At 40.8% G+C, this 13,480-nt stretch overlaps 1 protein-coding gene across 9 annotated transcripts in view; it reads right to left on the bottom strand.

The window, feature by feature from the left end:
* Positions 1 to 13,480, bottom strand: part of eng (endoglin) — a 56,582-nt gene that overhangs the window by 16,903 nt on the left and 26,199 nt on the right. For all 9 annotated transcript variants that reach the window (XM_082170530.1, XM_082170531.1, XM_082170532.1 and 6 more), the window contains exons 4-8: positions 10,390 to 10,512; positions 2,375 to 2,555; positions 2,114 to 2,285; positions 1,055 to 1,154; positions 747 to 936 (exon numbers count right to left, since the gene is read on the bottom strand). In XM_082170530.1, the coding sequence (XP_082026656.1) occupies positions 747 to 936; positions 1,055 to 1,154; positions 2,114 to 2,285; positions 2,375 to 2,555; positions 10,390 to 10,512 (766 nt within the window). The remainder of the gene's footprint in view (positions 1 to 746; positions 937 to 1,054; positions 1,155 to 2,113; positions 2,286 to 2,374; positions 2,556 to 10,389; positions 10,513 to 13,480) is intronic.

Below are 13,480 nucleotides of genomic sequence, written 5' to 3'. Positions count from 1 at the left end.
CGGCACACGTGTGTGTGTGTGTGTGTGTGTGTGTGTGTGTGTGTGTGTGTGTGTGTGTGTGTGTGTGTGTGTGTGTGTGTGTGCTGGGGCTGAACGACGACAGCAGCAAATCAACACGCGCATGTTTTCATGCATGTTAATAATACGCATTCAACAGATTGACCTCTCGAAAAAATGTGTTTTTGTTTTCTTCATCGGAATGGTATGAAACTTGGTAAAGGTTTTGGCACTTGCCATGTGAACATGGCCATGATTCGAACAGGTTAAATGGCTCTCTTTATGAATGAGTCATTGAATCATTGGTTCACCCGATTGATTGATTTATAGGTAATATTTTCATTGGCAGAATTGAGCAAAAACAGACAATATTGTGTCTAAAATAACCTAATATTAAAGTCCCCATGTAGTCAATCATTTTATTGCTAGAATCCGCTTTCAACAGCATTTCTCAGAAATCGCTTACTTCTTGTTTATTGAACTGTTCTATACAATCAGTATCACATTTGGACATGTTATTCGAAACAAAAACAGCACTCGTGTGATATTGAGTGTGATAAATCAGACAGAGGCATTTTTGCCCTGATATCTTGAATCGGGTACATAGAGCACTCAAATATGGTAAACAGAAGCTAAAACATACTTGATTGATGCGCGGGGACCAATGAGGTTTGTTCTCACGCATCAAGCAAGCAAGTAATCGTCCGTTCACCATATTTGAGGGAGATGGTAAATCCACATCGCATTACCTGGGGAGCTGGGGTTGTCTGTGATCGACACCTGGATGTGTGATGCGTTCAGACGGATCTGAGAGTAGCTGCTGATGGACGTGCTGTTGAAGTATGACAGAACCTTCTGTCTGATGTCTCCAGCGTCATCTGAGATCACCATTTCCATCAAGGGTAAACTCATGTTATTCAAGGTTATTGGATTGTTGGACTGTAGGAAGGAAAGATGCATCAGAAGCTGATTTACAGGATGCCTGTCATTTTATTTATTAGGTTCTACCATAAAAACAGTACTTATTTTGTAGTTCATTTTTGATGATCATTCTCACCCAATATTTGATGTCGTGACTCGAGTGGATTTCCCACTCAGTGTTTGGTGGACCTCTGACGAACAGTTTAGACTTAGATGACAACTGCACAATCACATGGCTGAAAGGAAATGACACATTTGTAATGTTTTTGAGAGATGTCCTTATGTTCAAGGCTGCATTTATAGTTCCCCTATTATGCTCTTTCAGATATGACCTTTCATGTAGTTTGTATTAAAGCTGTTTGTGAATGTAAACGTTCTGAAACTTTTCAAAGGTTAAAGTGCAGATAAATGGAGTTTTTGTCTCCTAAAAGAAAGAACCGATCCTGAATTGAAACGAGTCGTCAGTAATTCCAGTCTCACTTCATGTTACATACCTACGCAACAATGTAACAAATTTGCAGTCTATGGTCTTGATTGGCTGAACAGCGTCTCTTAGCTCCGCCCTCAAACACTATAGTTTATCTGAGACTGGAAGAGTTTGGTTCGTGTTGTTCGTGTCGAGAAGACGCTGTTTTCTACTGCCAAAGCAAATCCACTTTGATGAGATTGATACGGTAAAATCCACGCCATTGTACTGTTCGTATCACTGTTTATCAAGAGCTGAGATTCAGATATTATAATGAGCGTTTGATTTCTGACCAATCACAGCAGACTGGACCATCTGACCAATCAGAGCAGAGCAGCTCTCAGAGAGGCGGGGCTTAGAGAGACTGAATCCTTGACCGAAGCGTTTCAGACACTGGGAAAAGAGTTAATGCTGCAGTGGAGATGACGAGAAAATTAAAGTGTTTTTTGACCTTAGATGCATTTAAACATTTTGTAGGAGACCTTTAACACAAAATTAGGGATCTTTAAGATAGCATAATAGGGGCACTTTAATTATTTCAAACTTTTGACTGGTAGTGTAGACAGAAGAGATTCATTGAAAGATGTGATAGGAGGTCAGATGGAACTAAAAGGTACAGTGCTGGTAAACATTTTGGACCAATGGAAGTTCATACAGGAATAAAGGATGCTTATTTTGGCATGGCATTTTTAGAAACCTCCATGGTGAAGTTTACAAGATGACACTGACCTTATTTTGACGTTGTCAGGAATATTAATCACGTGCAGCTGTTCTCCTTGATGCTTCATGTAACATGATTGCAGTTCACTGGATGGCTCGAACAGCTCCAGCTTGATGAAGTGTTTCTCTGCTGGTGTTTCCGGCTGCAGGTCACATGTAGAAGGTCGCTGGAAGAGCTTGCCTGGAAGAGGCAGCGTTTCACAAATGATTGGATCACTGATAACACACACGACGTCAGAGCCAATGAAGCAGCAGAGAGTCTGATCTTACCCGTCATCCCAGTGAAAATGATGCTACTGGGATGTCGTGCCGTGGTGAAGGATGTGACTCCTCCATAACTATCTGTGGCCCATTTCAGAAGTTCAGAATCTCCGTCTGCCGACGGGACAACTTCTATCGGCTGAGACTGAGATTTTCTTCCCAAAAACTTTATTGAAGTCCCATTCGTCAACTGTGAAATAGATAGGAGTTTCATTTTAGGATAAGACACAATATAAATCTGCTTCAGTCTCCACACGCAGGCCAGTCTGGTTCTGTGGTGCAGAGGCTCAAAACACTAAATGCAAATAATAAAACAATTACTTGATATAAACTTTTTCATAAGATTATCTGTACTTCAGTTTAAAGCCTGTGAATTACAGTCAGGCACTTTCTCCTAGATGCCAGTGTCTGTCTCCATCTAACCAGAAGAACATTTGAAAAGCAATGCTTATTAAGCGGAGACTCAGATCGTGGAGATCCCAGAGGAGTGCTCTGCTGGCAACCAGCCAAAAAGAGCAGGAGATGGCTGATGAGGGTGAAGAGCATTTACCACCTGAACCCTCACAGCCCTTCAACTGCCGTGGGAGCGTGTGAGGGAATGGACCACTCGTGGCAGGCTTGACGAACGGTTCCTTTCCGACCATAATTCCCCAGCTCCCGTGAGCCTTCCATTCTTGCCCGATTTACCCACTGAGATCAATAAGGCATGGAAGAATTCGTATTCAGCACGTATCTATCGCCATCAGCGAGCAAACTACGCTGATGTTGAGGGGATGCATGAACACGGGTGTGTGTCGATGATGCCCCCAATCGACATGACGTTCGCGAACTATCCTGCCGCTGGAGAGGCATCAACGCTGAAAGCTCCGGCCCTGCCTTCCAAGCCACTTGAGATGACATCTAGCTTGAATGGCAGGGCATACGAGGCGGCGGGTCAGGCTGGGGCTGTTTTACACACAATGTCTGTGTTGCAAGCATACCGGGCTGACCAGCTGAAGGGTTTGGACCAAGGTCAGGGTCTTCCCCTTGACGCAGTGGATGAGCTGCGCCGCACCACAGAATTAGCTCTCCGGGCCACCAAACAAACAGCTGCCGTGGTCGGAAGGTCGATGGCGGCGATAGAGAGACATCTGTGGTTGAACCTGGCCGACATCAGGGAGAAAGAAAAGGGCTTTCTTCTCGATACACCGGTTTCGCCATCTGAACTTTTCGGCACCTCCGTTGAGGTGGGAGTGGATAAGTTCAGAGAGGCGAAGGCACTGCATTTAGAGGTCTGAATCATTGCCCAGACAGCCAGGTTGTCCTGGCCCGTCCTGGTTCGAGGATCGGAGACAGGGCCAGAGGTCCAGCGCCGCTTCTTGTGCCCATCCCCTCCTAGGAGCCGGCGCAGAGAAGGAGCAGTTCTAGGAAGAAGGATTTGAGGGAGGTGATCCAGTACAGACGTTCTCATTGTCAGGGAAGGATCCCCTTCCTCTGAGGGTGAAAAACAGAGATAATCGCCTTTTCTTTTGATAACGTTTTTTTTCGGTTAAAAACAAACTACAAACTATTGCCACTGCATCCTCTTCGTCCGCCATGATTGTTTACTCTGAAGTCACGTTTGATCTCCAGGTATTTTGCGTGATTTCCCGTCTGATCTGGGAATGCTCGGGAGTCAAATCGGTTCGTGTGTGATGTGTTGATTTTGCCGTGTGGCTGCGCACCACACACTGTACGACCAAAACTGTTAGACCCGTGATTTTTTATCCCCGTGTGTGGGGTCTCTCAGGTTTGGAAAATCGGCAGACAATTTAAAATCGTCCCGTGTGAACCAGGCTTAAGGTTGAACAGTAGACCTCGGTTCCCTGTTTAGAAAGTATTAAGGGGTGTGTTGGTTAGGGTTTCTTATAGTAGTATTTGTGACCAATCTGTGGTCACCCATTAGTGAACAGGTTGGCTTCATCTCATGGAGAATTCTCTAGTGAGGCCACCTTTCATCCAAGCATCAAACAGATAAACTCTGTGTAGCGTGAAATGGCTTCCTCCCAATCTAGAGTTATTGTACTGAGGTCACCGCTCTGTACAAGATCCAGATAGACTACAACACCAAGCGTTAGCCCTTGTCGGGCCACCTTGATAGCCAGATTGTATTAGAATAGCTGGTCCCTTCTCACTTTAGAGAGTCTCTTTGAGATTATAGCTCTGAACTTCAGATATATAATATATGTGTGTCTGCCCTCATGGGGCCGCCTCGAAATCTGGCTTTAGTACTAGGAATTGGTTGGCGGTCTGCAAAGCCTCTCAGTATCTGAGTGTAGGTTCCTTAGAGCTGGAGCCCATCAGGAGATTTTATTTCTGTACAATCTAGTTTTTCCTAGTACTGGCCTCCTCTTACTAAAAGAGTGGTCTACCCAAGGCCCACATTCTGCATTAGGTAATAAAATGCTAGTGGTGTTACAGGGTAGATAGTAGCATAGGTAGCAGGCTATCTCCAAAAAGCCGATATCTCATGGGCATTGTCAGGCCCTTCTCTCGAGAAGCAGTTTGCGCACGTCTCCACCTTTAGAGCTGAGTATAGTAGCTAGTCTATCCAGCTAGGCCTTAAGTTGAAAAAGACTTAAGAAGACATTCTCCCATTTTTTGAGAATGTGCGAGTTAGAATTTGATGTGGTCGCATTTGTGTGAGTGCATAGTCATGAACTCAGTTAAATTCGCGCATGCGCAACAGAGCGCTATTGTATCAATAACTGCTGCAGTCCGTAACTTTTTGTGTTCAAAATGAACAAAATTTACATAATGAACGAGTACATCATGAGTCCATTTTCCAAACCGTGTTCTTGTCTATTTTAGACCGGGGTCGGCTCGGCTCTGCTGCTCCCAGTACCCGCGTGACTTGTCATAGACATTAACAGAGAGAAGTAGCTCCGGCTACAATGTTCTTCCTCAAGACACATGCAGTTCTGTTTATTAACCGCTAGAGAGCATACGTACATGCGCATTGCACACTGATGATGAAACGCACCAATGGACTATATGCACAGAGCGTTCTTTAAAACTTCCATATAAGCCAGCTGGAAAACCTCCGGTGAAATGTCACTTGCTGGTGAGTTGGTATCTTCAATGTCCTGAGGTAGCTTTAACAGCATAAATATTGTAATACTTAGTTTATAATCAGAATATAGTCACTTAAATAGACAGATCTAGCATTCATTTCGTTATTCAAATGTAAGACGACATAAAAAAGACGTGTTCCTCAGCAAAATTCGATCTTCATTCATACTTTCGGTTGAAAACAAAGCGTCAACACACTGTAAAAGTTAAAGATGGTGTGTACTTTAGTTCGATTTATTAAACAAAACGGGGCTTTAAAACGGCCCACCTCCTGTCCTAACCTGACCCATTATTTTGTTCATGTTGTCAATACAGATTAGTTAAAGGTCCCATTGCATGGATTATTTTATTATTTTAGAATGTTTCCTGGGGTGCCCTTATAATGTTAGTATGTTTTTTAGATCAAAAGTTGTTATAATTTAGAAATAAAAGGCATTTTTCCTTGCCTGATTTTAGTCTCTGATTTGAACGCTCTGTTTGAAGGGGCGTGTCTGCTGTGAGACTTCAGTGTAAACGCCCACTGCTGTGATTGGCTGACATGCTTGCATATGAAATATTTAGCATTACATGTGGAACTCTCTCGAAAACTTTTACAATTACAGCAATTATACATTTTTACTATTACAGCTATCGGGATTAACGAATCGTGAGAAGTTTTTAAAATATTTAGATCTACTCCCATCACATAAAAGGTTGCAGTGATGAGCATTGAGCAGATGACAGCCTGTTGATCGTGTGAATGAAGATCTAATCATTGCAACGCAGTTTCTGCACTCTCATTAATGATTTCACCAACGCAAACATGAGGTAAGTACAGTAAGAGCTTTGTTGTGCAGTGTAACAGCGTCATTGATTTCATAACGAGTTTTGGCAAGTGTCCAGATAAACTCGCGCTGTGTGATTGACAGCTTCGGCGATTGGAAAGGGATTGTTTTTGAACGCTTTCTGTATATATAAACGACGTGAAGTTGATCGTTTAGTCACTGGCTTGATTTACTGATGCATAAACAGTATTGAATGATTTTGAGAGAAAGATTATCTGTCTGAACTTGAACAATTACACATCAGAAATTCACATAACCCACTGGTTCTTCAGAGGCTCGGATCAAGGAACTACAAAAATACTTTTGTGTTCATTTGTACATCCAAACACTGAGCAACTGCCATGCTTCGCTCGTTTGCAAGCCATGATGTCTCTTGAGGAAAAAACAATATCGCGCTCGCGCAGCTCATTTTCTCATTGGCGGGCCAGCAGAGAAAGGGGAGGCAACCTTTCCCCTTATGACGACATAAGGGGAAGATTTCTAGATTCGCCCGTCTGAGCTTTCATTTTCTCAAAAATACCCAGGGCTTGCTTTACACCCATCAAAACGTCTAGCCACTGGGGGACCATAGGCAAGCTAGGGGAACTCATATTAAAGGGGAAATGAAACGTCCATGTTTTGGCACTGGTAGTAGCTACATATATTAGAAAAATCACCTTGCCAAAAATTTTATTTTAAAAAGTTGTTAAAAACCACAGATATGACAAAATTATTTTCGTAATTTCTAGCTAGCGAGTCGCCATTTTGGAGTGACGTCACAGCCTACGTCACGGGGTTGGTTGGTTCCGCTGGTGAGTGAAGAGAGTGAAGCGTTACTGGACCGGACTGAATACACAATTGATTTGAAATGGAGAAAGACGAACTTGAGAGACCTGTTGAGCCTGTGTGTCCCATTACTTATGCATTTGAGTCGATACGGCGTGGGAACCGAGCAGTAGTACGTCGCTATGTCGAACAGCCGGTGATACATGGCCGTAGCCAGCTATGAGGTCACCGAGGTCCGGACCTCGGTCATTTTTTTACATTCAAAAATAAAATTTCAAGCTCTCTGAATGATTAATTAGCCGTTTAAACCACCTCATATGAGTGTTTGCAATTCATTTTGCTGTGAGAATCTAGCAGTGAACAGGGCTTGAGAGCGCGTTGTGAGGGCGCGGGCGCGATCCAGTGTTGCCAGATCCACCTAATGGAAAGGTGGCAGTAGTCTTCTGGACTTGTTTTTCTGATTTAATGTCACACTTTAGGAAGTTATTAAAGTGGAAAGTTGCATGTTAGGGTTCGTGATATATTAATCTTATTTCCAAAACACAAGCTTTGAACTTATTTCGGATTATTATAAAAAAATTATAATTGTTGCTTGTTTTTCGTAGCAATATCTGGCAACATATTACTGTCGGCATTATTAAAAAAAAGCTTATAGAAAAACTGTAATTGCTGACAGGAAGATACCACATTCGGTAAGACAAACGCAATGATCATCGTGATTATCTGTAAGAAATGTATAACACTATCAAAAACAATAGCACAATACAGATCTGTATGTCACAGAATGAAGCAGGAAGACGGCTTTTTTTATTGAAGAGTAGGATTGAAGAGTAGTCCACACACACACACACACACACACACACAAGCTATAACGTTAGCAAATAGCCTGTAAATAGTTTGTAACGTCTGTAAAATGTAAAACATTATATTGAATAAAAAAAAATTTCACAAACATCTACAGTGTGCATGTGCAGTTTGTTAACATAACGTTAGACGTCGTCTTTTTGTCTGGTACTAATTAGCGTTATTTAGCTAGTTTATGCTTACAGCTGTTAGCTAACAATGACTGTAACGTTACCTAACGTAAGTTGTTCGCTGGTTCGACCAGCACATGCATCTTGTTAACGAGCCAGTGTGATGCAAACATGTATGAGAGGTTTGACATGATAATATGATAGCAGATGAACGCTTTTTATGCGTAGTTTAATGTTAAGTTTTATGTCTTTCACTGTGTTTTACTGAACTCAGCCCAGAGCCTTTAAAGCCAACCAACCCCGTGACGTCACATGTTAGAATACTGCACAATGGCGGCGCCCTGGCCGCGAAAGATATAACGTTTTTTTCTTTTTTCTTTTATATGTTTACATTTATCATGTTTCTTATATAATTGTTGATTATAGTGGAAATCCATTTTGTAAATCATGTAAACTTGATTGACTGCTTCATTTCCCCTTTAAGGTTAAAAAACCTCATAAAGTGACATTTTCATGCAATGGGACCTTTAAAGGGACTGTGTGTAGGAATTTATCCCATCTAGTGGTGAAATTGTATTTTGCATTCAAACGAATAATGCTCTCCAGTGCCTCACTTTTTCAAATGCGCGTTGCATCTACGGTTGCCGTTATGTACCAAAAAGCTATGACAGGATGTCTTATAATAGCACTTCGAGTTTTTCTTCGGGTGAACAGGTTTGTTATTTAAAACAAACTGAAACTTGAAACAACGAAAAAAAGAATATTACAGTTATCAATTACTGACTGTGAAAAACATTAACTATGGTAATTAGTAGTAATGCCGCCTTTACTCGTTATATTTTTTGAAGTACGTGCATTGTTAGATATCATCATCATCAGAGCCTTCTCTAACGTTACTTTACTCAATAGCTGCTATTCATCAAAGAGCCTGTTTAACTTTTAACTATAAATGTTCGACTGTCTATATAATAAAGTACACAACCAAGCAATGAAAAAAAGCTTGTAATTAAGACCGTGACATTGATTTACCTGTCGAGAAGAAAGCAGGCAACTTCAGGGTCTCTTTTGAAAGCTTTCTCCTGCATTAGCTATCCTGACAGTAACCCTTGTTTTTGTAATCTCCGGTCACGTTTCCTTTTACGGTCTATTTTGGACTTTTTCGACGACGAGGACTCCTTATCCTGTGACTCAGCATATGTATGAATGAACAGTGTATAAATAATCGTGCAGTGTGCATCCTTTTAAACTTGCCGGTGCAGTGACAAGCGCCTCTCACTGCTCTGCTCCTCCGCTTCTGCTGGCTTCAGTCACGTGACGCTGGCTCTGAACGAAACGCGTTGTGGAAACGCGCTGGCCTAGTACTTTTTGTCCCTCTCTGCTATTATAGTTTTTCAAGATGGCGGAACTACATGGAAGCCTCCGTGGACTTACCCGTCCCATGTATATAAAGATAATAAATTCTTCGTTTACGAGGATTAGTCTGAACATTGGCATAGGTATTTGTACACCATTGAGGGCATATTTATGAATAAAAATATTGATTTTAGATAATAAAATACCTAAAAAGCTACACATAGTCCCTTTAAAGACACCAAATGGCAGAGATTTGAGGTTTAAAACTGTGTTGATATATTCTGTGTATAAACCGTACAACCTACACTGTTAATAAATGCACTGGAAAGCAGCTTTTGGCTCCGGCCAGATGTGTTTTAGCGAACCAGTCGTGATGGATTCAGGCTTGAAAACGGTCAGCTATGTTTCTCTGTGCCTCATTGATAAGAACATGTTGTTTTTCCAGACTCAAGACAGCGCATGTCTCCTCCAGGCCATCATAACACACTACATTTTTTGATATTTTGCAGCCTGGCTTTGGAATTCATTCACATTCAGAGTTGAATTCTATAAATGTTGTTCACTCCCATTCGGTTTTCCACTGTAACCCCAGTGTGGTTTGTTTCACAGCAATCTAATAAAGGTTAACAAGGTTGGACGATGGAAAGAATAAATTGAAGAAAACAAATTGTCATACCGGGCTGTGTTGTTTCGAGTGCTCTGGCACATTTATATTCTACACTAGTTAAAGTCTGTTTGCAAATTCCCATGGGATCACAGGCTAAACAAACAGGGTTAATTGCCTCTCGAAACAGAGCTGGAATGCACAGCTGTAGCTGGTTTTATTGTCAGACACCTGCCAGCGGATCCCACGCGACGGGCCATTAGTTCCACTGTTCAATATAAAGACGTGGATGTAAGAGTCTTTGTGCTGGCAGCTCGTCAACAAACATGCACTCTTTGCCATGTACAACATCTCTTATTTTTAGTGATTTACAAATGAACTGTCTTCATCTAGACTGAATGCACTGGTACTCACGATGAACTTCACGGCAGGATTCTTCTGAAGCCCGACCTGGATGGTTTGTGTGGCTGTAGATCTTATGATCAGCACAGACGGGTTCGCTGCAGTTACGTTGAGGGAGAAGAACATCCGTTGATCCTGTGGAAATACAAGAACGGTTTCTGAAATTAATATCTGAGCCCATTTGGTCAGAAAAATTTACAATGTACTTTTTATCTCGCAATTCTGACCTGTTTTCTTGCAATTGCTAGTTTAGATCTAAGATCAGAATTGCGAGAGAACAAGCTTCCAGAGTAAACAGCACGGTATATTTGACAAATTAAAAAATATACAGTACAGACCAAAAGTTTGGAAACATTACTATTTTTAATGTTTTTGAAAGAAGTTTCTTCTGCTCATCAAGCCTGCATTTATTTGATCAAAAATACAGGGAAAAAAATGTAATATTGTGATATATTATTACAATTTAAAATAAATGGTTTTCAATTTATTATACTTTAAATTATCATTTATTTCTGTGATGCAAAGCTGGATTTTCAGGATCATTACTCCAGTCTATCACATGATCCTTTAGTGGTTCTCAACTCCAGTCCTCGGGACCCACTGCTCTGCACATTTTGGATGTCTCTTTTATCTGACACACTCAGTTCAGTTCATGGAGTCTATCCTAACGAGCTGATGATCTGAATCAGGTGTGTTAAATAAGGGAGACATACACAATATGCAGAGCAGTGGGTCCCGAGGACTGGAGTTGAGAACCACTGCTTTAGAAATCATTCTAATATGATGATTCATTATCAAAGTTGGAAACAGTTCTGCTGCTTAATATTTTTTCATAACCTGTGATACTTTTTTAGGATACTTTGATGAATAAAAAGTTTTAAAAAAAGTTTTTTAAAAATATACACTACTGGTCAGTCATTTGGGGTCCGTAATTTTTTTTTCTTTCTTTTTTTGAAATAAATCAATACTTTTATTCAGCAAGGATGTGTTAAATTGATAAAAAGTGATAGTAAAGAAGATTTATATTATTAGAAAATATTTTTTTATTTTTAATAAAACCATTAATTTTAAATTGTAATAATATACAATATTACATTTTTTTCCCTATATTTTTGATCAAATAAATGCAGGCTTGATGAGCAGAAGAAACTTCTTTCAAAAACATAAAAAATAGTAATGTGTCCAAACTTTTGGCCTGTACTGTATATTTGTTTATCCCTTTAATATTATAGTAGTATGTAAATAATATAAAATGTATGTCAATATAAAATGTATGAAATATATATATATATATATATATATACACACACACACACACACACACACACACAGACACATGCGCACACACACACACACACACACACACACACGCTCACAAAACACAACAGCTAGATCACAACAGTGAGTTTTACACGGGCAAGCCTCAGAAAACGCTAGTATGCTGTTATAATCTCAAGTGTACTGGGCGATTGTGAAGATGTTTGTGTGTGTGTGTACTCTTATGTAACGGTCAGAGCGTCACTCAAACGAAAGCACAGTTCAGTGATCCGATCCACATTTCACTCGTTTCTTATCCCACACATCCCACAGATCACGGAGCTCTTTCTTCACCAGCTGAGGATCTGAATCTGAAGACAGAGTAAAGCTGAAGTAAATGAGACACAATCTGATCCAGGCGGCAGAAATTCCCACAGGCTCTTTTCCTGTGATTAGGAAGCACAGAAATCACGCACCATAAACATTTGTGCTGGTCTGGCAGTGGCGTTGTTGTTTTGCAGACATTCAGACGCGCTGAAGTGAGGACTGGAAGCCTGGGCTCTGCCTCAGCACAAGCTTTACCTTTATCTTTACCTATACTTTACTACGGTAACACAGTGTACATCTCGATCTAAACCTGTGTCTCAAACCATGCACTTACACTATATACTCAACTGCCTATACTAGTAGTGTACTCATTGTATAAGGTTATTCGACATGGCCTCAGCGCATGAAGTGTCCAACATTCCACACTTCCTTTTTCCGGTTAATTAAGTGCATCATCCGGGATTTTCAAGGCCACTTTTTCTTTCTGGGACTCTATTTATACTGCACAATGGAAGGAATAATGCAAACTTTAAGACTTAATCAAGCCTGTCAGTTTTTTTCCATAAAAAAAAAGAAATTTCTAAGGTCTCTAAATGATCAACCAGATTTGCTGATAAACCTGTCGCACACGATCTACTTCAGTCTTTTTAGCAAGTAAAAGTATTTTAGTATAATTATTCAGCGTGTTTTTGTGCTGTGAAATCTTTCTTATTTTGCACAAGTAAATGTAAGAATTAATTTGATATTGTTAGTAATATTTCAGCTGGACTGAAGCCGGTTTTCATTTTTTTGAAATATTGTGAGTATCAAATATGATCATCAGGCTTTTGAGGAAGGTTTATTTGTTCATCTCTCAATCATCATTGCATTGCATTATATGTTTTAAAACTACAGAGCTTTGATCATAAAACTAAGCATTTCAATTAGTGCTGGGCAACGGTTAATCGCATCCAAAATAAAAGTTTGTGTTTACATAATATTTGTGTGTGTACTGAATTATTTTGTATACATAAAGAGTGTGGGAGGAGTCTCTCTGCAAGCGCACTGCACTCACAACCAATCAATCAAAACTCACAGCCAATCAGAAGAGAGTGTGGGCGGAGTCTCTCTGCAAGCGCACTGCATTCACAACCAATCAATCAAAACTCACAGCCAATTAGAAGAGAGTGTGGGCAGAGTCTCTCTGCAAGCGCACTGCACTCACAACCAATCAATCAAAACTCACAGCCAATCAGAAGAGAGTGTGGGCGGAGTCTCTCTGCAAGCGCACTGCATTCACAACCAATCAATCAAAACTCACAGCCAATCAGAAGAGAGTGTGGGCGGAGTCTCTCTGCAAGCGCACTGCACTCACAACCAATCAATCAAAACTCACAGCCAATCAGAAGAGAGTGTGGGCGGAGTCTCTCTGCAAGCGCACTGCATTCACAACCAATCAATCAAAACTCACAGCCAATTAGAAGAGAGTGTGGGCAGAGTCTCTCTGCAAGCGCACTGCACTCACAACCAATCAATCAAA

The sequence above is a fragment of the Leuciscus leuciscus genome (genome assembly GCF_965113295.1).
Source record: "Leuciscus leuciscus genome assembly, chromosome: 5".
NCBI lineage: Eukaryota > Metazoa > Chordata > Actinopteri > Cypriniformes > Leuciscidae > Leuciscus > Leuciscus leuciscus.
Note: the sequence above shows the minus strand (reverse complement) of the source record. Positions and strands in the feature narration are given on the sequence as shown.